General features: G+C 38.2%; 1 protein-coding gene across 4 annotated transcripts in view; it reads right to left on the bottom strand.

Moving 5' to 3' along the window:
- The window catches only part of MCTP1 (multiple C2 and transmembrane domain containing 1), a 215,445-nt gene that overhangs the window by 4,661 nt on the left and 183,019 nt on the right, over positions 1–27,765 (bottom strand). For all 4 annotated transcript variants that reach the window (XM_039695677.1, XM_039695678.1, XM_039695685.1 and 1 more), the window contains 2 exons: positions 5,256–5,365; positions 2,478–2,587 (listed from right to left, as the gene is read on the bottom strand). In XM_039695677.1, the coding sequence (XP_039551611.1) occupies positions 2,478–2,587; positions 5,256–5,365 (220 nt within the window). The remainder of the gene's footprint in view (positions 1–2,477; positions 2,588–5,255; positions 5,366–27,765) is intronic.

Here is a 27,765-nt window from a genome sequence, read left to right as displayed (position 1 = left end):
CACCCACAGCTTCCCACTGCATAAATCCTCAGTTCTGCTGCATAGATAGGAGATGCTGCCCTCCCTTTATATGGTGTTGGATAGTGAGTGTTCAGAAGGAATATCTGACCTTCAAACACCATTGTTTAAGAAGACGTTTTGCATCAGCAAGTGTCTGCAAAATTTAAGGTTGAATGCTACTGTTTAGTGCACATGGCCACTGGACCACCCATGGATGATTTCCGGTGGTATGATATCACTTTATCACATCTGATAAAGAAAAATACCAGTCAGTGTGTGAAACCTCAAGAAAGGAAAACACTGCATGGATGAGAGGAGACTCTACAGGAGAAGCAGAATACAACAAGGAGATTGGTCTTTTCCAACAGTTTGAAAATTTTCAGATTAAAATAATTACAGGTTTTTTTCCACATAAACAGCTGTAGTTGTTACCAGGACTCAGCACTTCATCAAGTGGGATTAGGATAGAGAGGTGGTTTCTGCTGCACCCCACCTAACACACCACATCTTCAAGGACTGGTAGTCTCCATTGAGAGAGAAACAGCCAGGAAAGGATGGAGAATTTCTTGCTAGGGCAGACTGAAAGGGGCAGACCCTGTGGATGCCATGAAGAAAGACAGCTATACAAAAGATGACACATAATATGAAGAAATTTTAATTTAAAATATCTGCCTTCCAAAGAACAAAATGGACAGATGCTGCTACCAATCAGCTCAAACATTCCTATGGAAATAAGTAAAAAAAGAGAAATCAATGGCTCCCCACAGGCATGATGGATGAATAGGATGAAGAAATATACACAGGAGAGGCTATAAACATGCAGTGATGGAGAAAATAGGTAGGTGTTTGGAATACTGCAATTTTTGAAGGGACAGCTGCTCAAAGCTGTTCTCAGCATGACACGGCTCTGTGAGAATTCATTTCACCCTGAGGATGTCTGGATTGTAGGACCTGCACCTCTGCAGTACCTGTCTGGTCTCCTGCCATGATGCAAGAAAAAAAGATTGGTAAAGAGGGGATCCACATATACTTGCTGAGTAAGAAGTCACCTGAACTGAAATGCAGAGAAAAATGTGGAGCCAAACCTCTAGTGAACCAAGGGGCTTGAAGTTATCTATCTACATAGCCTATGTAACTTGAAGGCAGGGAGGGAAGAGATGCAGAGAATGCAAGGTGCATTTATAATAATTTATGCTTACGCTATCCATCCACGGTTTGGGAGGCTTGGGAGTTGAGACTCTGCCTTATCTGAAACAGAGATATTTCTGTGGGAGTGCGACACTTCCAGGGGTATGAGTCATGAGCTTTTCAAAGAACAGTTCTGGCTCTAGTTATGTGGATCTTGGAGGGGTATTATAATCTCAGATTATTGGATCACACCTGATGTAAAAAAGCAAGATGTCAGATCTGTCTGAAAAATTACAGACAAATACTTTCAACTTTCTGTGTGTGTGCTGGAAGAAATGAAATTTTGGGAACAAAAGTTTGGGTTATACTCAAGCGATGCATGGTATGGGGGAATAAGTGAAAGTCAAAGACAGGAAGAGAAAGGAAGCCCATTTGCTTGCTTTTGTTTGTTTTGTAGAAATACTTTTGTTCATAATCTTCTTTATTGTTTTGTCTATGATCATTTGAGAAAACATTCTAAGAAAATTACAAATACTGACCGATAAACAAAAAATAAATTCTTTGGAGTCCATTCAATGATTTTATGCTGTCTCCTGAATTCAAAACTTTTTCACGAAAGGCTGGCTGCTATTCTTCAGAAAGAAAATCTGGCAACTGATGTAATTGAGACTGTGCTCTTCAAAAGTTTGTGTTACTGGGTAAGGGTACAGCAGTTGGTGGTGTAAGATGTATGAAAAGATATACAAATGAAAACCTGGAGCATTATTTACAACAGATGTGGCAACAGTAGCTTTTTAAAATCAGTATAAAGAATAGATATAAGCACAAGTAGTGAAAGCTTGGATCAATCATAATTCCATCTCCTTACCTGCCCAGAGTTTCTGATCATTATCAACCAACCAAATACCACATATTCCTTTCTGTCTAACTAAAGGTGACCCCTTAAACAGGTTTCTTGCTGCTATGTTTGCATACACTTTCACAAGATAAAGTACTGCAGTAAAAAAGGCGTATTGTCCTAAATGCAATATATAGATTGAAATGCCTCTGTTTGTGTATTGGTGGTGAAAATAAATCAGAGTAATATCTAGACAAAGCTACAGTTTGATATATGATGAATCCTCAGGGCTTCATGTTTATAGCATGATTGAGTATAAAATGCCAGCCAAGAAAAATGTACTTTGCAGGTGGGTCTAAATATTTACACTGTTGCTGTTAACTAACATGCCGAATTCCATTATAGGGTAGCTTCGTGACCATAAATACCAAAAAAGTAGTGCCAGTGTAAGTCATCCATTAAAAACCAGGTTTTTAAAGCAGTACAGACAGTTTAAAAGGGCTTTACTTACCCCAGACAAGGACAATGTATCTCAGTGGAATGAAATACAGGATGATGGTGAACACAGAGAGGGCAACAATTGCCAGCCAGCTCAGGAATGGGACAGTCCAGTTGAATGTACTAAAGAAAAATTAACAAGAGTCAGAACTGAGGTCGGCCAACAAAGCCAATAAAGAGCAAAGGACAGTGGAAGAAATGTCAGTTTCTATCAGGGAGAACAAACTGAGTCTACTAATGAAAGCATGGATGCATTTGTCATTCATCGGGGATACCTGGGCTTGGATCCAGTGTCAGTGGAAATGAAAGGAGTTCCTAACTTTGCCCACTTGCCTGGTGAATTTCACCTCTCCCAGCCCAGCAGTGCACATCTGCCAAGTGAACAACTGCTCTGCTTTTTGGAATCTCAGTGCCTAACCCCAGTTTCAGCACCAGGAAAAACCCACAGAGCTCCCTACTCTCCAAATGTATTCGCACAGGCAATCTCCATTCCCTTCTCAACTCCGTGGTAGAGTAGGATACAATAGCTGGAAGACTACTGCTAAGGCTTTCTTGTTTTATCTCCTCCCTATTCCACTGTAAGGATAGCACAAGGAGTTAAAGGCTGAACAAGCACATTCCCCTCTGTATGAGGTACAGGTGCACTCCTCAGACAGGTGCCTTCCAGCTTTGGGGGAAAAGGAAAAGGTAAGTGCATGGCTATGCAAAGATGGAAGCTCATCCTTGTGCACAAGAAGGAGAGGGCTAGGGGAAAAAAAGGTGGTAGAACAGTCTGTCATGAAGACAGGGATATGCAACAGCAGTGGTTGAGGGAAGAAATAAAAACTTTCTGGATGTCAAAAAAAAAAAAAGATAATTAAAAAAACCTGAAATAAGTAAAGGTTATTTATCTTTGAATAAAGGAAGATAATTTCTGGGATCTCACGAGAGTTCCAGAACATTACCTTTCCAAAAAAAAGGCACAGATAAAAACATCCTCACTAAGGGTCCCAGACTCTATTCTGATTAAACTGTGCTGGTCACCACATTCTGCAAAACTGAGGTGTGAGGGAGAGTTAATGGATCTTGAAAAGGGTGCTATGGCTCTCCAGCTCCAGTATTCAGTGAAGAAAGACCAGATGATAGTTTTATACATATGTCCCAAAGGTTGAGGGGAACTTGGGTCAGTGAATTTGTTCCATGAAGGCACTGCCATCTCAAAAGTGTTGCATGACATTTATCCAGAAGGATAATGTGCCTTTAAATTGAAATAGTCTCTTGATACACTTTAAAGTATTACTACTAGCTACATTCTAAGTCAATGTGATTACACGATTTTGGCTTCTCTAGATGAATAGTTGCAATTACCTGAATTGCAAATCATATTTTTCATAATGAGCTCTGGCTTCCTATATTTATTTGTTTTCTTTTTTCTCTGGCAATTTTGACATGTCTCCACTAACATTATGTTAGCATCACTTAGTGTAGGATGCCTCCCTTTATCCCTGGGGACACCTGCTCTTTCCCCCTCTTCTGTAGGCATTTGGGATGAACAGAAGGTTGAGGGTCTGCTCATGTTCCTGTGACTCAGCTTTGTGCAATGGATCACAGACACACCATGATGTGTGGGAGCACTGGCTCCTCACTTAGCAAAGCTCCTTATGGGCTGTGTTACCACAGCATTCAGTACAGGTTTCCCATTATAGTTTTAGGAACAAATTACAAAGATTTATAGTCTCACTCAGTTTACAAAATTCTGTAGCTCCCATCTGGTATATAATAGAACAAACCCTACCTCCAAAATGCACAATTAGAACTACTTAATCATCAAGACAACTTCCACGAATAGCCTGTTGATAAAAGACTTTTTTCAGAGACTGGTTCATTTTTCTAACTGGAGAACTTGTGTGATACAATATGCTTGCACCTGCCTCTCCTGCTGTGAATACAGCCTGCCTGGAATTGTCCCTAGGGGAACACTTTCCCAGGCTTTCCTATTAGGGACTTTGCTCTTAAATGAATAAATGGCAATGTCCTTGTCATCAAGACTGAACAGGACAGCATTAGAGATTATCCTCAGGATTCCTGCAGACTGACCTCCACTCAAGGCATAGGTTTCCTAAAATTCACTTCCAAAAGTGAATTGGGTAGTAGTGAGATGCTCTTGGCTTTTGAGGTGCAGAACACCAAGTCACTCCTCTCCATGTTTTGCAGCTGACAGCTGGAAGGTGTTTTTCTGGAACCTGTCTCACCTCACGTAACAAACCTTGTGCTGCTGTCCATTGACCATGCCAGAAATACACCAATACATTTCCTGCAGTAAATCTCAGAACCTCTCTTTCTTAATGTCCAGATTTGTTGGCAAATTTTATATATTATGTATTAGGTGTTACAAATTACAAATACTCTAAAGGAAAGGTTTTGCTGACCAATAAATAAAACTTCCAGCAAGGCAACATATTTACATCCTTAAATTATGAAACTCTTATTCAGTTCTGCTTGTTTCCTTTACCAAAATTGCATTTTTTTATTATTACTTTTAAATAACAACCTCACAATATTATGCTCTTTCTGTTTTACTTAAAAACCTTACTTTTTATTTTTGTCCCAATTAATATAGTTCTAAACTTCAGAATTAATGTAACAGAATTTCCACTCATTGAGGGCCTCCATAAAGCAAAGTAAATATAGGTGAGTTTGAACAATGGACTTCCCTGGAATAAGTAAGTAAAAATCTAATATATTATATCTCTGCATGAAAAAGATGTTAAAAAGTATTGAAAAACAATCCAGCACCTGTGTCAGCACTTACTTCTTGATCCTCTCACCAAAGGAAGCAATTTCATCTAGGATATTCTGGACAGTGACACACACCTCCTGGATGGCATAAAGTCTATTCATAAATCCTTTCTTTTCACTGTCCTAAATAAAAGAATAGGAGTAGTTGAGTAAAAGAATTTCTGACTGTAGGAGAAGGATTGTGTAGCCATCAATTAAGTATCAGAAGGTCCTGCATTACAGATTCATATAAAAGAATTGGTAAAACCTGGCAAGAAGAAAACTATTTCTTGTCCTGTAAACAGTGCTTATTGCAATACATATGGTTTCGTATATATGCTGAGCTCCACACAATTTTGTCTTTCACTGCATTAGCTTCTAAACACATATTTGAATAAGCCAGCTCTCTAGGTTTTAAACATGCTGAAGGTGCCAACCTTGTATGTTGTGTACTCTTTCAAGTGACAAGTGTTATGAGTAGAAAAGTTACCAATTTTTCATAAGTTGCAGAGTTAACAAGTTAAACCAATTGCTGTTGTTAATAACTTCATGTTGTAATCACCTGCTGCTAATAGTTTTTTTTCAATTACCTGTTAATGGTTAGAAATCAGTTCAATTGTCCCCCTGCTGTTTCCTGGAGGACACCTGAAGCTGCAGGTAGCGTGGTGGGGGGGGAGGTGATGTCGAAGCTGGTATGCAAATGAGGAAGCCCCTCACCAAATTTTGCAAGAAAAAGCCCTAAAACAACGAGCCAACAGTGAGGTCTAAAGGTGAGGAACTGAATCCCATGTCTGCTAAGATCCTTTTTACCTCTCACCCTAACCTCAAAGGATATTGGCTAGAAAGAGGACCTCGAATGTCAGACTGAAAAGCTGGAATCTCCTACTGCTTCTCATGAGGATGGAAGCCCCAGCTGTGCCTGTATACCAGCAGACACAGCTGCATCATCCTCCTCCTCCATGCCATTCCTGGGAGCAGCAGCGATGTGGGTGAGACCCATTGTTTCTCCGTACCTGAGCTGATTTTTTAAATAAAGCCATTAAAAAAGGAGAAAGATCTCCTGCCCTATTTATTTCACCAAGAGTCATATAGTGGAATCAATGCAGTTTGTTGAAATGCTGGTTCTTGAGATGATGTAAGCAGAGGAAAATAAACATTTCTGATGGAAGGCACAGAGCAAGAAACCAGAAAAACTCAGCCCCTATAGAGAACTGTTCTTTTTCCCCAAAATATCTGTCTCTAAATCTAAACATTGCAGCACCAAATCCACTACAATACTGTGTTAGATGGGATTAAAATGAAGTATCACCATGGAAAAAAAAAAATAGTTTGTCTTCATTTTATTCTAGACCACAGACAAGACAAAAGGTTATGTTCAACATTTCCAATGAGTTGTTGCCATATTACCCTGCCAAGTTTGAATGTGATTATTGTTTTCTGAAAATAAGAAATGGAAAAAAATTTTGTGCTCTTAGGAAGACATTTTATTAATGAAGTTCAACTTTTTGTAGTCACAAACCACATGATACAACAGTCTCTGTCATTGACTCCAAAGTTCAGCATCTAAAAATATATATGTTGAATTTAATTTTTCTTTTCTTCCCCTGATGGGTAACTATCAGACAGAATATTTGTTCACTCATTTTGTTGACATTTTTGCTACCTTAATAAATTAGATTGGAAGAAAACATGATTCATCATTTAATAATTTCAACATCACCGGTTCACTGACAATGGAGTTGTCAAGATTACCTGTGAAGATGTTTGAAACACAGGTTATCTAAAAAACAACCACAAGAGAAGCAGACAGTGATTAAGTGTAATTTATAAACCAAGCACTTCAGACAAAGCAAAACCACCAGTTTCTTAGGCAATGTGAAAAACATTGTATTTCACATAAGATTAATAACATTTATATCACAAAGAATTTTGTTTTCTGAAAATGACTATAATGGATCAGAACTAGTGATATCAACTACATCCAGTGCTGCACAGCAACACAGACTCATTTATGTAAGTAATTTCCTTAATATTTGCTGCATTCTTGAAGCCTTTGCAATGACGCCATTAATCTCCTCAGGTATACAGCTTCTGAAGATGTGCATCATATATCCAGCGTGCTTCATTTGTCATCAGAAAATATGCTCAGAAAATGTCTGCTCTATTCCTTCATGTAAAACACATACTTCCAGTCTAATGTTCTCTTGTACAGCATAAATGAACAATAAGCCATCAGGTATTTTTATGCTTTCTAAATATGTATACCCCTTGCCTCTTCAGTTTTAAGAGATTCTGCCCTCCATGTAAATTCGTTTTGGTTTATAATTAACTTGTGTGAAAAAAGAATTATGTCACTCTAACAAAACCTGTGGCATATCCAGCACTCAAGTGGGGTTACATTCAAAGGTCCTAAGGCTGTTTTAATTTATAAGTATCTAACACGATAAATTTGTACCTTTATTGGTGTCATGATTTAGGAATGGCACTCTCCAATTTAGTGCTCCCACTGAGGTTTCCAAATCCTGCTGCTGCGTGCACTCTCGGTCCCTCCCTACCCCAGTGGTGGGCTGGAGTGGAGGCACAAAAGATCGTGGTCGAGATAAAAACAATTTACTGGGAACAGCGATGAGATAAGGAAACAACAACAGCGACAATGTCAAAAACAAAAAAGTACAAAAGAGAGAGGGTGATTTACATGCAAAATGCTCACTACAGAACCTGACCTGCCCACAGGCACACCACTGGCTCAGAGCCAGTGCCACACTTACTCAACCAAAAGGAACCCCTCTTCCCGGAAGAGAATCCCTTTCCCCTGCCCCCAGTAACTATGTGAGATGGCAGAAAATAACCTCTGGGTTCCAGCCATCTCTCCTCCTGGCTACTCCAAAAATTCATGCAGTCCTAGCCAGAACCAGACAATCCAAAAATATGTCAGTTTTAAATCACTTCCCACAAATTCCATAAAGACAGAATGAGACAGAAAAACGATCACTATTTCCAACCCCCTGCACCTTCTGAGCTTAAAAGAAATTTGTTGACATACTCTGAGGCAGGATTAGACAAAACAGCACAGGAAAGATGAGGCAGTCAAAAGAATCATGGTTCATCGTTGCTTAAACTATTCCAACTACTCCCAAATGTCCCACAACTATTAACTGTTTCTTATTCCCTGCTCCAAATATTTGTGTAAAAAAGTAGCTGGTCTAGGGAAAAACTGCAGTTATTTTCTTCCAGCAAGATGCCATGTTATCAAATACAACACATGAGCTACCTAGAGTAAACCAAGGTTCTTAATAATTAGTTTTTCAAACACTATTGGCATTTCCTTTCCAGAGAAAGATGCTGTGAGAGACTGGAGAAGATTAGTGGTTTGAAACATTTCAGTTGCATGAATGGGATAAGGGGTAAGACAAACCTTGCCCTGGTGAGGTTGCTCCCTCCACCCCACCCCCTAGAGCCTGTACCCCAGCCTTGCAATGGCACAGTGGATGCAATGTTCCAAACCTGCCCCTGGCGCCCCTAACCCAGCCCCAGAGTGGCTACCAGATGTCCCACATGGGGGAAGGACCCAGGAAAGCCAATGGGTACTCATGCTAGAGCATGGAGCAAACACTTGATCACTGGAACCACCAGTGGTAGTAATATTTTTTCTTTTCTATATCTCTTCTATCTTTCTCTTTGTTCTTTTTCTTCCAAATACTTCTTCTTGAAGCCTAAGTAACTTAAAATCAGATGGGTTGGAGTTTGTCAAGTTGAATGGACTTGGAGCTTGCTAAATTAATGCCTTGTGAAATACGTTACGGTGATTCAATGTTGTTTTAAACTTTTGCCAAAGTTCCCTGATTTTCTGAAGTTGCCAGTAAAGTTTTTGTTGTTTTGACTCTTGAGAAATATCTTGTCAGTATTTCTCTTTTGCATCTAACTCTGAGTAAAAGAAAAAACCAACCTGTAAGCCTCTTTAAGGGATTCAGCAAGAGAGTTCTGGGGCCTTGAAGATGGGCCGTGACTGGAATCAATTTCATCATTTGCACGACTACAACTGCCAATTTTCTGGACATAATTGTCATTTAAATAGTAGATAAAATTTATAATACAAAGCTAACAAAGCTTAATACAAAGCTTTATTACTATTTCATTTGTGTGATTTATTTGTTTGCATAAGGCTTAAGGTATCATAGAAGCAAGAGATTTGCTAGGGCATAGTTGTGAGCACAAACTGTGAAAGCAGAGTCAAATTGATGACGATGGTCTGACCTGAATTTTAAAAAGGGTATGAACCCAAAATAAAGACGGAGAAGATATCCTACTCCACTTTCACAGGAAATTGTAAATTAAAGAATGAGATGCTGTTTGGCGAATAGTAATACTTAATATTTACACACTGATTTTCAGCCAGAACTATATTTTCCTTTTGATGAAACCAAAGCAAAACAAAGCAAATTACTAGCTCTAAACTATGTCCAGCTAATTTACACAAATCCCTAAATAAAATCCATGTTATGTGAGTCTTTTTATTCAACAGACTGTTCTTCCAACCCCATGACAAAATAGGGTGACTTAGGAAAGGATTACATCTGTAACCCCAAACCTCTCTCCTCTCCAAGTGAAAGTGCATTTAAAAACTAAACATTTCAAATTACAAGGAAAGCAGGAGAAATAAATAAGCCAGACTCAAAAGTATACTCTGGTACAGGTTTAAGCCAGAAAAGGGGGGAAAAAAAGTTTTAAGTACAGAGAATAAAACTCTGAACATTTTATGGTGGATAACTGTCCTACTAGTAACTTCTAACTTGGAGAGAAAGGCACAGAAAGTAAGAGGAGAGTTTTGAATAGAGGTTTGAATAGAAGTAAATGCTGAAGGCCAGGATATTATCCCACCAGGGAAGGCCTGACCCCTTCCCCTCCACACAGGCATCCAAAACCACCTTGAACATCAACCTTTCTAGGCTCTGTCACCTGTGGCTGCAAAAGCAAATGTATAGCCCTGCTGCTATAAGTGAAGAACCTCTCTAATCATCCTTGACTTTTAGTAACAAGCTAAAAAATCTCTATTGCTTAAACAGAAACTTCTGTGAGAAAACTCTTCAGATTATTTCAACTAATAATTGGTGTTGAAAATAAAGTCCATAAATAGGCACCCATATCATCCCTCAGCAGGAAACTCAGCTATACACAGGGCTCTAACACTGTGGCAGACTGCTTTTGTGGACTGATGACACAGACCCAGAAGTAGTTGGTAGTACATGCATTAGTCCTTTACTGGCAGGAGTCATTAGTACTGACCAGAAAAATATACAGATACAGACTGTGAAATACTAGTCCATAGTGTGGCCACTGCTCAAAACCCCACCTCAGTAATTGCATTCCAAACCCTAACCACTGCTGTCTGTGAAGCCCACAAAGAAGAAGACAGTAAGCCAATACTGTTTCAGCTCTGAAGGCCTTTGATCTCCTTAAAGTCTTCTGAATCTCTATCAGAAGGCCTCAGATCTGGTGACAGACATCCAGTTAAGTTTTTATTTTATCAAATGTGGGAGACAGAAATCCTTCTGGTGAGCAACATAAAGCACTCTGAGAAAAGTTTAACTAGCGGAGAGGTGAAAAACAAGTCCTGTAACCAGAGAACGGGTTGCATGGCTCGTGTGTGGTCACCGTGTGCGTGGGGCAGTGATTGTTTGGGGAGATGCATGGACACCACGTGATTAGAGAGCTGCAGAGAGCCACTTGGGTAAAGGGACACGTGAACAGCGACACTGTAGTGGTAGGCAGCCAACGCATGCTGGGTTTGGTTAAGTTTAGAGCACAGAAAGGCTTGGTTTGCTGCAATTAACAATCTTCTTCAGCGCAAGCAAGAAGGTCCGTGTGTCTTTGTTTCCCATGGCTACAATCAAATTCTCAGATAAGTAGAAGGAGGACAGACAACCATGATATTGTTATCTTAACTGTAGTAGCAGGTCTTGAGGTAAAGCTGAATGGTCTACAGGATCTGGAGAGATGCATGATGTGACTTGAGACTGGCTTCCTTATTACATCCTATAATGAGCTGACAGAGTCAGGTTATTTTAACTGTTTTTCCCCCTTGCAGGCTATCACTGATGGAACAGCACAACCACATTATTCTTCCCAATTCTTAAATTGAAAAAGTATGGGAAGACTCTTGGAGATATTAAAGCTTCTCAGTGGGACCTTAATGATTCAGAAGTTCCCACCCTTTCAGTAAGCCAGATTGCAACTCTTGAGACTTTCACTTATTTCAAATAGTGACAAATAGCATGTCCAGCAGACAGATACCTGTGTATGTTGTCTTTTCAGCACCAGCAAAATAGAAAACCTTTTTGGTACTCCTTCCACTCTGAAAAGGACCAGCAGGAGCAGGCTTCCTTAAAGTACTGGCACCACTTCACCTCAGACATCAAATACGTAGGTTATGTAGATAATCAGAACTGAGCTTTTAAACTTGGGGCTTCAACTTCACCCATATTACTGGGCACCACACCTTAAGTGACCACATTTTTCAGATACAATCAGCTGTCTACAAATGGTTAATACATCATCTTTAAAATCTATGTGCTAGCATGTGTCTTTATGTGTGCATGGTGATGAGGTCTGAAAATAATTGCTCATGCCTAACTGAAAATCAAGCTAAGGATTATAAAATATTGAGAAAACCACTTAATAATGAAGAGTAGAATTTTACAGAGAGAAATTATACTTGTGGTATCATTATTAAAAATAGAAACAATAAACTGTTATTGACTAGTAAGATTCCATATTTAAAACAGGAGACACTAGGTACAACAGAAATTATAAAAACATATGGAAGAAAATACTGAAGATTAAGGAAAGAACTGTTAAACAGAGACTTTTTTTACCATTGCCCAGCCTTTGATAAGATCTGCAGTTGAAGACCTGGTGTGATAAGGGGCCATGAGCATCCATTGATAATGGGCCCATGATAGTGGCAGTGAATGTGCCCAGCTGTAAAGGTAAGTGGACTGCAGGGCCAGCTGACTATCACCTACATCAGGAATATCCTGTGAATATCCCGTGAATACTGTGTCCATGGTCCTAAGCTGGAGTGGAACTGCCCAGTCACTGCCATAAAGCACCACATAGCTCTCTATAAGTGAGTGCACAACAAGTTTGTCAGACACCTCCTCACCAACAGACAAAGGAAGAAGGATCTTCACAGGATGCCACAGATTCTTGGTGGTGATTACCTTTCTTGCTTTCTGTAGTTCTTTGTTTTTTCCTACTTTTCTGTTTTCTTTCTTGCTCTTTCGTTGATAGTGAGAAAATCAAAAGTTGTTGATTATCAACATTTGACCTCCTTTGTGTCATAATCTCACTCTGGGTATATTGGAATCCTACCCCTCCCTGTGTTTGCAGTTTAGGAGACATTTCCAGATTGGGACAGACTCAGTTTATGAAGATACTACACCTGTGAGCATGAATAACCCGCTTTTAGCAGTGAGGTTGGACTAAATATCTCCAGTGTCCCTTCCAACTTAAGAATTCTGTGATTTTTTGTGAATATTATAACAGTCTGTTCTTCCTCAAACCTTACACTGAGAGTTGATAAAAATAATTTTGAACCTTCTGTGACCTTTTGGCAGTACCACCTATGTAATGAATTAGATTTTTTTTCATGGACTGCTGAAGAGCTAGAAGATAAATATAAAACTGGGGGAAAATATGCCAAGAGCTACAGTAATGATTCTAAAGAAAAAAGATATTGCAACCTTTCCAAAGTAAAGAAATAACACTGTAATGGCAATTATGTAAATTATATTTAAATTGAGATTTTTTTACTAGTGCTCTTTATTTTCTCTTTCTTCCTATCACATTACACAGTGTTGCCCAGTGCTTTTTTTAAAAAATATGTTCCTTCCTGATCTCTCCTTCACTGCACACTTGAATGCTGTAAGGACAGCACTCCAGATAAAAGGCAGAAACATGGAGGCAATAGAGCAAGTTTATAGAGCAACTTGCCATTCCACCAAAGGGCCTTCTAGTGGAGAGAAACAAAAATTTAAATTTTCTTTGCATAATACCTTTCTGACTAATGCTAAATCTTATGAGGTATTCATTTCATATATACTCTAAGGAAATATATTACTTGAAAAGGGTGAAAGGTTGTTTCTTCATGGTGATACATACAGGAGCAAAAAGTCAACAAAAGGCACAAATTTTGCTTTGCCTTTCTTGGCCTTGTTTTGGAAGGAAACTCATAAAACTAAGGCTGTAGGGTTGAGCACTGGGGTGATTAGAACATACACAATTAATGTGCTTTAGGTATATGTTTTAAGTACCTGAAATTCTTCTTTTGTATGTCTTTTTCTTCACCCCTTTGACTATGCTTAAAGAAGGGAAGACAGAATATCTTACTTTACTTGAGTCAGAACAACAATGGAGCTTGACGGTGATCTCATTAATACTTCTTTCGTACCCAGCCACATCAATGTAATCCCAAAGAGGCTAACACAGAAGTTTTGGCATATTGAACATCAGCTGTTTGCAATAGTTAATTTAATCAGAATGCAGTCCTGATATTCTACTAAAGAACAAAAGCCAGCCATGATTTTACAGTTGAGTTTATAAATTCCAGTGGTTCTAATGTGTTTACCCTATGCTGAATGAAAGCTGCAATTAATAAGGTCTTATATAAATGTGAGGGATGATAGATACAAAAGTTAAATCTCAAGGGTCTAATAACCCTCAAAATGTAAGGAAAGATCCTGCTAGTTGTATTGGAAAGAGTTATTTTAAATAAGAAGAACTTTGATATGCAAGAGCCTTGAAGAATGGTGCAATAGAAACAAGACCTAACAGCTAGTATAAAAATTCTGCATGCAGGTAGGGATGAAAGAAACAGACGGAGAAACCAGAAAGAGAATGCTGAAAGACTGAGCTCAGCAAAACATCTGAATCCTTGAGATAGTCTGTAATCATTGCTTATCTAAATCATACACACACATTTTTGTTATCCACTCATTATCAATAAGATAATCAAAAATAATCATCAAAATAAAACAGTACTCTCTTTTGAAAGTTAAATCTAGCCTGAAAATTTATCTTTTAATAAGTGCCTATACACGTGTCACTAACTGATATGCAGGGAATTGATATGCAGGAGTACTGCTGGAGTTAGTCATCTAAAATTTCAGTTGCAATTCTGAAATACATTTTCTTGGATGTAGCAGAACTAAAAGTTAATTTGATATTTTAGTGTGTATAGAAAACAATTTTCATTTTCTCCTTGTAAATATTACAATGTTACATGTGCTTTTGCACAAAGGACAAGATTGACTGTTCAAGATTACCTCCACGCTGGGCTAAGACACTCTGCATTAAACTCTGCAGATTTAGATTTACTGTCTCTGGAAGTTTTCCAACCCTGTGTTGACAAGATATTGTGATCTTGGAACTCCTAATATGCCACATACCTAAACAAACAGCTCTGTTGTTTCTCTCTCAGACTCCCCACTATTAACAACATCTTTATATCAAACACAGAAAAAAGTAGTTTTGTATTTCAAAATTAATGTGATCACATCTTGGACTGCTCATGTTTTTGGTTCTCAGAAATCACAAGACATTTTCTGAAACTTCCTTACCCAACTAGCACAGTATGGTATGAAACTGCCTGGGCCTGGTCAAGCACACTGCTGCGCAGAGTACTACAGAAATGTCTTTACTGTTGGTATTTGCTGCCCAAAGAGTGCTCCTTTAGAAAAATCAATCCAAACTTTTTAATGTCTGTTTTTTATTCCAGTGATTTAACTCAATGGCAAGTTGCTATATAGAAAAAACAAAAACAAAAACAAACAAAACCATTTTCCTGGGGACACTGTTTGCAAAGAGCAACTGCACAGAGAGATAAAATTCTTAGTGGCTATATGTTGCTTCCATATTCTGATGTCAACAGAGCCCAGATGGCCTACACCAGTTGAGGAACAAACCCTAGAATCTGAAATACTTGATTGCTGTCAAGTGATTAATCATTAAGAATATGATCTGGAAGAGAAAAATATCACACCGTAGCTCAGCTAAACCAGCAAGTGTAGATTATCAAAATACTTAATTCTAAATACAAACCTATAGCAATGAAGATGAAAACAGTAGTATGGGAAATCTGGTTGGGATTGTTTTTATGAGTTGAATGCTTAAAGGAAGTAATCTTGAAAGCACTCTGGGATTGAAAAGGATGGTCAAAAGAACCATGACTATTCAAAATCAAAAAGAACAATTCCATGATCATAATCACTGTTACTTTAGCTCAGAAGAAATCCTACCATGTCCAGAGTAGGAAAGATTACATGATGTTCTAAAGACAGTGGATATATAAATACACATTTCAAACAGCAGGCACAGTTATCCAAGGAATGTATCAAACTGATAAATTAAAGAACGAAAGAAAACAAGCCATTCCAACCAACTCCTTTTTTACATGATTCCCCTGGATAAATGTTCAAACTGTGCTTTTGGAAAATTACATAGTGAAGAAAAATATTTTGGCATTTGAGGCAAAGCAATATAAAATGGAAGAAAACAGTAGCATCTAGAAAATAGATGCTAGAAAATGTGCGGTGGGCAAGGAATCATGAGTGAATCAGGAATTCTAGCATGTCTTTTAGAAAATCTTGAGAACAACCTGAAGGTGCTCTATTGCCCATTTTCTTTCTATGTTTATTTCACTGAACTCAGAAAAAATACCCCCAAAGCCAAACAAAATTAAAAAGCCCCAAAACAATAACAGAAAAAAGCCCAACCCAACCCAGCAAAAAAAAACCAAACAAAAACAAAACTCCACAAAAGCCAAGAAAGCCCCAACAGACACAAAAAACCCATGCAAATGAAAAAAAACCCCACAAACCAAACCCCACCCCTTTTAATTTGTTAGGAATTACTGACATTTTGGAAAAGATCTAAATCTGAGCCATGTAGTGAAGATGGGGTGATATTGTGAATATGCAAAAATCAAAACAAAAGGCAATTTGTAAAGATGTTATTTTAATGTCTGCCCACTACAACAGTCTGTTCTACATGCATTTTAAATATGCTTCAGCGTGCTAATTTCTCAGAAGTAAAAATGCACATATTTATGTTGGACCACAGTAAATCACACTGACTAAAAACTGTGAGAGGTGCTCACATTCAGCTGATGTACTGCAGACTACAATATCAGAAAGATAAAAAGTAGCTCAAAGGCATTTATTTTCTCAATTTTTTTTCCCAGAAGAAAAAATATTTATAGTGTAGGGAAAGGCTTGGACTGTGCACTTGCATGTATGTATCTGTTACTTCACAATAAAAGATATAGAAAAAGCTACTAGCTTGTCTTCAGTGACTTAAAGCAAATTTCCTCCTAGAATTAAATAATAAGACTTGCTGACTTGAACTAATAATGAATGGACCTGGATTAGAAAGAAAAAGGAAAGCAGAATGTTGTTAAAATAAATACAAAAAACCATATGATTACTGTAATGTTGGAATGACAGCTGAAAAAAACAAATGGCAGGAAATACAAACAGTTGTCATTCTTCAGGAATGACTAACTCAGCCACTGAGCACTCATGACACAGGAAGCAGACTGGGTCACAGATATTTATACTAAATCTTGCAGTTAAAGAAGCAAAAATCCTGCTGAGACATACATAATATAAAAAATAAGCATTCAAAATAATTTATCTGCTTTCCTGAAGAAACAAATAAGCAAAGTGCTTTAACCAGTAACCATGTCACATGCATTTCCCCAATTTACCTTTTTTTCCCATAATCTCCTAACTTGCCTAGTGCCTATTTAAGAACTTTAAAGCACCAAGATCAACAGATCTACAAATGCCAGATGAGGAGGGCTGGGAAACCTGCAGCTGACAGCAAATTAACAAACCATTGCTGTTTAACAATTCAGAGTGGATATTGGACATTAAGGAAATGTATGAATGAGACAGACTCTAGAATGAGCAAAACAGGGCACCCAATAGCACTCAGCCTGAAAAGCTGCAAAAGAGCTGGCATTCAACACATGATGCATCCCTGCTCAAAGGGGATGCTTTTGAACACAGAATTATTTTCAGTAGAGAAAACAGGAAATTGTAAAGAGAATTGAAGACCCTCTCTCCCTTCCTAAATTCCTGAGCCTTTTGCATCTTTTTCACAACTGCCAGTGATCCATGTAGGAAGGCATCAGCTTCAAAGGTTTGCTGGCACCAGCTGTCCACAGATGCAGAAGCACTGTGCTTCTCCAGCTCCACTACTGCTGCTCTGATGGTGCATGTTGTGTATAGCGCATCATCCCTAACAAAGTGCAGACTGTTTAGGATAGCTATTTTATTCACAGAGGCCTTTTCAGCAGAGAGAACAAAATAGCCCTCCATACTTAAAAAGCTTGCTTCTTCCAAAATTTTAAGCTCATTGCTTGTTTTTGTGATACTCAGAAAAGCAACAACCACCAGCCACACTAAAAGAATTCAATGACAGCTCTCTTCTTCAACTTTCAGTAGTCTTTGTATTATTTATTGTCTAGTAAATAAACTTGAAATGCTTTGCAACCTTGGTTGCAAACTCAGTACCCAGTTGCAGTCCGACAACAGCAGGGAATAATGCTGCCAATGTAAAAAGATCTTTTTTTATTCCTTTGTGACTGCTTTCCCTAGATTTCATTATTTCTCCTGGATCTGCACTTTGTCATATCTAGGGCACAGCAATACTAAGTAAGCAGGCAGAAGGGATGTGAAATTTTTATCACAGAAACAACTGGCTAGGAGGTTATACCATATTCAAGCTTTTCCCAGAGAAAACATGGAAGAGAGCAGGTGCCATTCTTCTAGAAAGCTGTGCTATTCTAGTCTGACAGTTTGGGATTAAACATACAGACACTTGAGATGCTCAGACTTTGTGGCACAATAATTATCTGAGAGGCTAAGCAATACCACTGGATTAAAAAGCTTTTTGAAAAGCAGCAGCTTTGTGTGATACTTAAAAATAGCCTTTTCTATTTTAGCACAGTTCTTTGCTATCAAACAGATGGAAGGATGGCTCATGCACAACACAGGGTGGATTTGTGCTTGTGCAGAAACAGAATAGCCAAGAAAAATGAGCACATTAAGGTCAAACAGTTATACCATATTATGAAAAGATTTCTCAGGCTTTTAGAGAATGGTGGGGTAGGAGTTTCCACAGCTGTTTTTTCCAAGTTACTCTCAATGGCTTTCCTTCCCTGAGTTTCCCCACTCTTATGTTGGACCTACATAAGCTTCAAGAACCCACACCACTGTTAGTGTTTCAACTATTTCCCCCCAGGTTCCTTCAGAGTTTTTAGGCAAACACCATTGAGTGCTGATAATTTGTTATTATTAATTTTGTTGATTTTTTTCTGTAACTTCTTTTACCAAAACTGGATTTGAAGCAGACAAACCCTATGGAAACTTCACCATGGTCTTCCATAACGAATACACACGCAAGAAATTACAATTACATCTCTTAAATCCAAGGCCCATGGGTAGGTTGTTTTGAGTTCCTAGTACCATACATTGAAATTTGCAAATTAGTTATTACAAAGTTCTTGAAAATGTCAGAATTTTAAAGCCATCAAATCAACAATGAGAAGGCAATTGATAACTTACATTGTGCTTAAAATAAATGTTAGGCTGTTGCTGGAAGAAAAAGGATATCAAAATAACTATGCAAGGAGAGTGAAGTAAAAGAGCATATTATATATATACACAGAAAGATTAATTGTAAAAATTAATTGAAATGATGTTTAACATATTTGTAAATCTAGATCAAAAAGAAGGAAGGTTGAGATGCTCAGTTTGGAGGTGGCAGAATTACTTAAAGATATTATGTCAAACTTCTGAGGAATATAGTGAAGATAATTGATTACTAACACTAGTAGTTTACTTAGTGCCATTGTATAAACCTAATAATTTCAGCTAAAGTACTGAATCCAAATTAAAAAATAAAAATAAAAATAAAAAATCAGATTCAGAAAAGCAGACATGATATTTGAAATAATGAAAATCATGTGAGGAAAATTAAGATGAATTCACTACAAATTAAAAAAAAGTACTAGGACATTTTAATTTACACAGAGGATGAATGAATATAATCAAGATACTCAAAAAAATGAATGGTTTAGAGAGAGTAAATTAAGACTCTTAATTACACTCATAAGACTGTAGAGAGAAATGGTCTAAGAATTTGAAAGGCAGAAATAAAGCTGATAAAAGTAAATTCCTTTTTTCCATTCAATGGAAAACTCACTAGTGGACCATTCTGACAAAGCAGCATTAGTATGAAAAACTTAATAAAACCAACAGTAGAATTAAACACATATACCATAATTTTCCTAGTAGGAAAGGTACTAGGTAGGACAACTATCCATCATTTCACACAAAAATATGACACTTCAAAAATATCTTTGGAAACTTGAACACAAGTTTAAGTCAGAATACAGAGCAAAACTTATTATGAGAATTAAGTATAGACAATATATACATGGATGATCTTAAAGGTCCCTTCTACCCTAAACTATTCTATATGATTCTATGAGCTGAAATCTTTCCTATTTACTATTTGAGGCACTTGCACATTTGTTAAAACATTTCAGAGGAGTGGTAGTAGAAGAAGAAATCAGTACACAGAATCATGGAAGTTCTGACATTTTAGCCTAGACAAAAAGTACTGAGAAGTACTGTCCACTACTTTCTATAGAGGATTGTACAGATATGAAAACACCTTAACCTTATAGTAAAAATAAACTTCCTAGGAACTTTCCAAACAAACAGGGTCACAAGATTGTTTTCCAATGACAGCACTGATTTCTTGTAGAAGGAAAAAAACCTTGCAAATACACATCCTAGGCGAATAAATGTGTAATTTTATTGTGGTTTTTTTTTCTGGTTAGGAAAACTGGGACTAAGAGAACAGCTGGCATGCCCACAGTTGCAACACTAATCACTTGCACCAATCCTGATGTCATAAGACCTAGTTGTTTCCTTCAGGTGAACTCTGCCAATCCACACTTTGAAACAGATTCATTTTTACTATACAGTTGTATAATAGCATGTGCAAACCAAATATATGAAGAGAGCTCTGGTGTGCTCAGGGAAGAGATCTTAATGTCAAAATACCTTCAACCCTATCTCAAACTGAAAATCACATGAGAACTTTTTTTTTACATATCAAAATACAGAAATGGGGAGGGTGGGAGTGGTGGTGGTGCAGGGGTGTTTCGGCTTGCTTACTTTTTAGGTAGAAATCAGCTAACTACGAGTCAGTACCTCTGTACTGTGCAGTAACTTCTTCCTCCTCCTGAGATATGAGACTTCACTTGGACTCTAAGCTCTGTAGAAGCTGGCACTCCTGAACACACAACTCCCACAGGGCACCCTACTGCACTGCCTTGGCCCCAGAATGTCACCACCTTTGTTATGACTTTAACGTTCTTGATTCATGTGAAGCTGAAAATACTAATGTAGTGGAAAATATTAATATAGTGCTACAAGGGAGAGAAACCAAGAGTGTTCTCTAGCCAGCCTTACTCAAAACCAAGGGAGCACAGATGTGTGCAGAATGCAAAGCATTTCCCTCCAGTATCTGCAAGACATCCGTGTTGTGTTATGATAATACAAAGGGAATGTAGGGAAAATCCTGTGACTCCTAGGGATAGCACAACCTGACTGGGCATCCTTCCAGGGCTGCCTTTGAGACTGCTCCCCACCACACAGAGATGGATAAAGCTCTATATTAGTAGCTCTATTGACATTAATATGTAATATTATTAATATTAATAAATAATTACTGTCATTAAGATGTTTTTGTTGTTTGTCCTAGGAAGGGAAGGGTGCAGCTGTCAGAGCAGAGCCTGCTGGGTCCCAGCATCCACAGAGGATGAGTCTACCTTGAAACAGGGGGCAGAAAAACAATTTTCTTCTCCAGAGAGGATGACTCCAGCATCAAAAGGGTTGAGATCTGCTCAGTGGCTAGAGGCTATTAACTATTACACCCTTCTGCATGGCCATGTGTTTCCAACTTTTTTATATCCCATTTACATTGTATAAATCCCCTGCTTGATTTCAGTGGCAGAGTTGCACTGAGCTTTCTGCTCCCCACCATGACTAATCTTATGGAGCAAAACAGAAGTGCTGTTTTTTGCAGCACTGTTTTAATCTCATCCACACCACATTCAATTTTCCTTACAGTTACTACTTTCAATCAACATTTTTAAAACCACAGCCACCACTGAAGAGGTTTAAACCTCAACCTGTAAAACAACTAAATGCTGCAAAGTATATGTAGTTTATGGTGGAGATAATTTCATGTATATAATCAGTTTAAATTTTCTCCTAGGTCATGACAGTAGGATGAATTATTTGTGGAAAAAAGGACAGAAATAGAAGAAAATAAAGCTTTCGTAAGACACTTTTCAGTTTCTTAAAAACAGGTAATGTGTCTAGTATATCATACTTTATAACCTTGTGTCAGAGCTCTGGCTATGCTCCTGCCTTGTGTCCTTACATGTTTTTTAGGATACAACTCTGAACAGTGATATTGAGAGTGACCTGAAGAAAAGTATAGTGCCTGGGTGTTATCAACATCTCTAAATGGAAAGAACAACACTTCAGGAAGGTCAAGGTAGTATAGCAGTGCTGGAGTGCTCCCCATCCTTGACTAACCCCGCTCCACCAATGATGGGAAAAGCAAAGCAGGATATTTTAAGACCATGATTTTGACAGTGTTCTGCTAAAACTAAAGTTTCATCCTTGATTAGATATATCCTTTCTGACTCCCTGGAAGCCATTACAGACATCATCCTTACAAATTACCTTATTCAAAATGTTAAGGAACATTGAAATAAGAATATAGTGTAAGATGTCACTTACTGAAGATACTTTTATTTTAGTGTTTTTAAAAGGTAATACTATTTTTTTCTGAATGTTTTTCATGTTCAGATTACGAAAAATTAATTACTCCAACCCTACACAATTATTATCTATATTTTATAGTTAGTCTGATTTGGTAATCCAGAAAAAAAATCCTTTTTTTCCCTACATATTTCATCAAACTTTGTATATTGTTCTACTTTTCCTTGCACTGCAATGTTGACCTGCTTTTAATAGCCAATGGTATTTTTAGAAACTCAATAGGTAGTGTTTATCTGCAGTGACATCTTAGGTCCCAATCAAAGCATTAATTTTGAATTGCAAAATTGGCTGAACTTTCCCTATATTACTCTCCCAGCAGGCTCCCAAGGAGGGGTTATGCTGTCCTTTGACCACATTCAAAGATGCCTTGTCAAACAGCTGTGATACTCACCAAATTCTTTTGGGGAGTTTCAACAGTGTGAAGTGCTGCCTTTCAATCTGGTAGTTTTTGATCGGACCTTTTTGGCATTATGGTAGATCTAAAAAGTCTAACTGACATCAGAGGAAAACATAGCCACAGACCAAACTGCTGTGGTTTCCTTTCAAAGGCAGTTAGTCTCAAAAACAAAGAAACTCCAGTGTTCAATAAACAGACAACATTTCACTGGGGAGAAAAAAATCTTTAACATTTCTGTATTTATGTATTAAGACTCCAAAATTCAGCATGAATTCATTCTTCTTTCTAAAAACATTAAGGTGTTAAAATACATTTTCTTCTAAATCAATGTATCCTGAAATAGATGAGTTAAAAGGATTACACTATGTAAGAACTGCTTGAAACAATTATGTAGCAACAAAGTGACTCTTATTATATAATGTAATTTTTGATAATGCAGCTTCTAGCATTCCCTGAACAGACTATAAAATCTTAATCTTTAAGAGACTATAAAGGAACCGTAACTATTACTACGCAAACCATTCTTCTATCAAAATGCAGAAGTGTGTAATATATTTCAGAAAAATAGCTGAGTAAACTGTTTCTTGATCTTCACGATATGCTGTGAATTGATCTAAAATATTCAGGCAGCATTAGTTCTTTGAGAGTGGGAAGGAAAGCACTCCTATGAGTACAGAAAATACAAAAGAAGATACTTTGGTGTGAACATATCCACAAATTTCAAATTCACTACAAATTAAAAAAAATCCAACTACAAATTAGCAGCAGAGAAGGCATTACAAAGAATTTCCATCTACTCTTCTTCTCCTGTTTGTATTTAAATTTTTACTCATACAGTAAGTAAAGGTCAACAAATGGCTTTTCCATAGTTAATTTTGAATTATAGCTCATACCATGCATTAAAGGCATAGCAAGGCACAGGCTAATACACTGAGGGTAGGAGAAATTGTACCATTCTTTTGTGTAAAATACTAAAAAGCACATCTGCTGAGCAGCTGATCTGAAATTACTATTTCTGATTGCAAGGAACCTTCAGATTAGCAATGCTGTTCCAAGTTATTCACTCTGCTAAGGACTAACCAAAAGCAATACTTTTTCAATAGAATTATTTTCTCTCAGAGCTCTCTGTTACTCTGACATTAAATTGTCTATGACATCACATAAAGGAGTGGTATCCATTTTGTTTTTCTAAAGCAGTTAGCCTTCAGAACAAAAATAGTTTACTAGGATAACTCTGTAAATTGTTTTTCCCATTCTGGACTTAGTTACCTTAGCACCTGAGCAGACCAAGAAAATATAGAAAAGAGAAAGGAAATAGGAGAAAGAGAAAGAAGAAGAAAACAATACTTAAATATTTATTAGTAATTTTCTTATATATTTTGATATGTATTAAATAATCCATACACATTTCTCAGCTCAATTACTTACAAATAACTTATCTGCAGAATCAAATAAATCTCTCAGCCATGGAAGTTTATTTTTCCATGTGCTATCTTGAGATAAGCAGGTCTGTAATATTATATTTCCACTGACATAATTGTGCATGAATTCTGATCTGATTTAGTATTACATGGTGCAAAAGGTGACACATTTCCTTTAATACAGCCCATTAGAAAAGGAAAGGAATTGCCAGTGTATGAAATCTAAAGAGTTTGATTGAAAGACTCTGGGACTTGGGGGGTCAACTCAGTGGAAAAGTAACTTGCTCAACTACCTCAGGCATTAAGCACTATGACAAGCAAACTTAATACCCTGGTGTATTTACTGAGATAATCAATAAAAACACTGCACTATCAGACTGATACAGCTGTACATTAACCTACCATATTACCTCAACTTCTCCTGAACCAGTCAAATATGCATTTGCTGATCATGCAGATAACACAGATACCTCACTGGCCCTTAAGTCACATTTAATAGCAAGTCAGAGTGCTAAAACAACCATTTATTGCTTTTCCATATGCCACAAATTCTAATTTTCAAACCTATCTAAATTGTACACCGAAGACCATATTCAAAGAACTACTGAGATGGCAAAGCCAACTGCTCTGAAATTAATGTATGGGATATTTAAGATACATTGCTACTTGGATTCTCAATCCACACCTGTTACTCCAGCACAACCGCACCTGGGGTTTTGTGGCCTCTCCCTGCCCCCTTGCCTTCTCCTGATACAGGTCTCAGCATCATCACGTCCTTGCCTGCCCAAAGACCAGCCATTCCTGCTCCCTAACTTGTCCATGTTTATTTTTATATCTTATTTCTGCTACTCTTTCTCCCAGTTCCAGCTCTAGTTCCTGCAGACTCTTCAGCTCACAGCTGCTCCAACAGGGTTCATGGGTGGGCGTCGGTACTCTTGCATGCAGCTCAACAGAAAAGTCAGTAAATCCACACAAAAACCACCGCCCTCCTTGGCACTTGGCCCCAGTGCTTGACCTCTCATGAGTCTAGGGAGGAACAGCCTGGACATGCTTCTTACCTTTGGAACTTTCCTAGTAGTTCAGTAAATGCACAGAATCTACCAGAGAAAAAACCCAGAAACAGAACAAAGCACTACACAATATGCACTATTTGTCCAAAAGCATTATGCTAAATTTGCCTCTTAATCTGCCAGCAGATTACAACTGAGTAGAGACAGACTCTGCTCTGCACCATGCTGAGATGTGTCCTAGATGCTGCTGCACAACACCAACTTTTTAATTCCATACCACACTTCTCTAGGATGAACTTTATTCTTAAATACTTTGGGCCTCTTTCATTTTGTCAGGATTATATTTTGCCTAGATGATCTGTCCTGCAGCTTCATCACTAATCCATACATCAACATTAAGTAAACAATATAAAATTTTCCACTGACACAGATATTTCAAACTGTAAACAAAAATGCATGTTGCATATTGTTTGCATAATCTTGCAGTTTATTTTCTTGTATTCCTATATTTTCCTTCATAAAGCACAGCAAAGCCTGGTCAACTGTCCTGGCAAATTTTTGTAGTTGAGGTTGCAATTTTCCTGAGAAGTCTATCTGTGAAGTCCAACACCTACCTTAAGCTGTGGATTTTCAGCTGTGTTGTAGTGCGAGCCTCAGCATCAAATCTCAGTTGAAAACCCAGACTACAATACAGCACCCATTTTGCACACAGCTGTGTTGCTGAGTACCCTCTTCTCCCACAGCATCATCTCTGCCACTCATTCATTCTCATTCACATACACTGTGTCAACCATATGCTCCACTGGGAACTGGGTCCATGCAGCACTTACCTCATGCTAGCACATCCTAACCATCACTTTTCTCTACATGGCTTCCAAAGTTGTATCTTACAGTAATGCATTTGCATGGCCAGGTTTTGGAAGGGGTGGACTACAGAGAAGCGACTGGAAGCTGCTGGAAGCTTCTGTGTCTGGCAGAGCCAGGATGGACCCAATGCTGGCCATGGCTGAGCCCACCAGCAGTGATAGTAATGCCTCTAGTAATGTGGTAATGTATTTAGGAAGGAAATAAAAAGATATTGCATAGATGTTATTGTGGCAAGGGGACAATGAAATGAAAATATGTTAGAGGAATAGCTTTGCAGACACTGAAGTCAGTGAAGAAGGAGGGGGAGGAGGTGCTCCAGGCACCAGAGCTGAGATGTCTCTGTAGCCCCAGATGAAGATCATGCTGAAGCAACTGTGTCTCTGCAGCCCATAGAGATGTCACACCTGCAGCCTGGGAAGGAGACCAGGCTGGAGAGGGTGGATCCCTGAGAGGAGGCTGTGATCCTGTGGGAAACCCATGCTGAAGCATGGTCCTGGTAGGGACCTGCAGATCCATGAAGAGAGGAGACCTTGATGGAGCAGGCTTTCTGGTAGGACTTGTTAACCCTGCAGGGGACCCACTCTGGCACAGCCTGTGCCTGAAGGAATGTACTGTGCAGAAGAGTGACCCACATTGCAGAAGTTCGTGGAGAATTGCTGCCTACAGGATGGACTCAGGGTAGGGAAATCTGTCAAGCACTGCCTCCTGTGGGAGGGGCCCCATGCTGGAACAGGGAAAGGACTGTTCTTCCTGAGAGCAGTGAAAAGGACAATCTGTGATGAACTGATTGTAACCCCCATTTCCCATCTCCCTGCACTGTTAAAGTACTGGAGGTAGAGCTTGGGAAGGAAAGAGAGGTGGAGGTAGTTTTAAGATTTATTCTCATAATTCTGCTCTGATTTTGGTAGTAATAAATTACATTAATATCCACAAGTTGTCTCTTTTTCCTGTGATGGTAATTGGGTGATCTCTCCCCATCCTGATCTTAACCCACGAACCCTTTGTTATATTTTCTCTCCCCTGCCCAGCTGAAGAGGGGAGCGATAAAACAGCTTTGGTGGATGCCTGGCATCCAGCCATGGTCAATCCACTTACACCTTACATCTCTGCTTCCTGTGGGACTCGGGGGATTTGTTGTGCATTATGGGCTCTACACTTTGCTGTAGAAAATGCTCAAAAGGCATCTCTCCAAAGCTGTTTGGGACTGTCCTTTGGAAGGTTAAAAAAAATGGAGTTATGAATAAACCTGAAGAAATGTTTAGGTGGCTGGCAAATCAGTCGCTACATGGCTTGCTTAGAGTTGCAGGTGGTTCACAGTAGTAGGTTAAACAGAACTCAGATCTCATAATTCTGTGTGAAACTACTTCAAAGAAATTTTGTTAGAGAATGAAGAATGGTGATTGTCCATTCTCGCCACTTTTGAAATCACATGGAGCAAAGGTATAAACCAACCTGCACACGCAGGAAGGTTTCAAAGCAAACCCAGCAGTAAAGGGCTTTGGTTGCTTCCTTTCACACTCATTATTTCTCTTCCAAGTCATGGAGAAGACCATACAGATGTTTTTAATTAGACCCTAAAGTTACTTTTTGAGGACCTAGGTGAAAACAGCACTTTGCTTGGCCTCAAAGAACTTAAAACTGATTAGTTACATTAAGAAATAATATTAAGTGTAGAGGAAAAAGTATGTCCCATTTTTATATAGCTAACATAATTTAGACACATTCTTTATTTGATTTAATAATTTATTGAATTATACTTGGATATAAGGAACATCACCCATACTATACTGGTCACAGGTGAAGAACACCATGTATAAGGGTAATTCATTCAACAGTTTATAGACTGTCCTGGGGTAATCCATAATGTAAGTACATTCCACATCTTTCTGCGCCCAAAGCTTGTTCCTGTATCTTTAAA

This window comes from Passer montanus, unplaced genomic scaffold (genome assembly GCF_014805655.1).
Source record: "Passer montanus isolate IOZ18808 unplaced genomic scaffold, ASM1480565v1 scaffold91, whole genome shotgun sequence".
NCBI classification, from domain to species: domain Eukaryota; kingdom Metazoa; phylum Chordata; class Aves; order Passeriformes; family Passeridae; genus Passer; species Passer montanus.
Note: the sequence above shows the minus strand (reverse complement) of the source record. Positions and strands in the feature narration are given on the sequence as shown.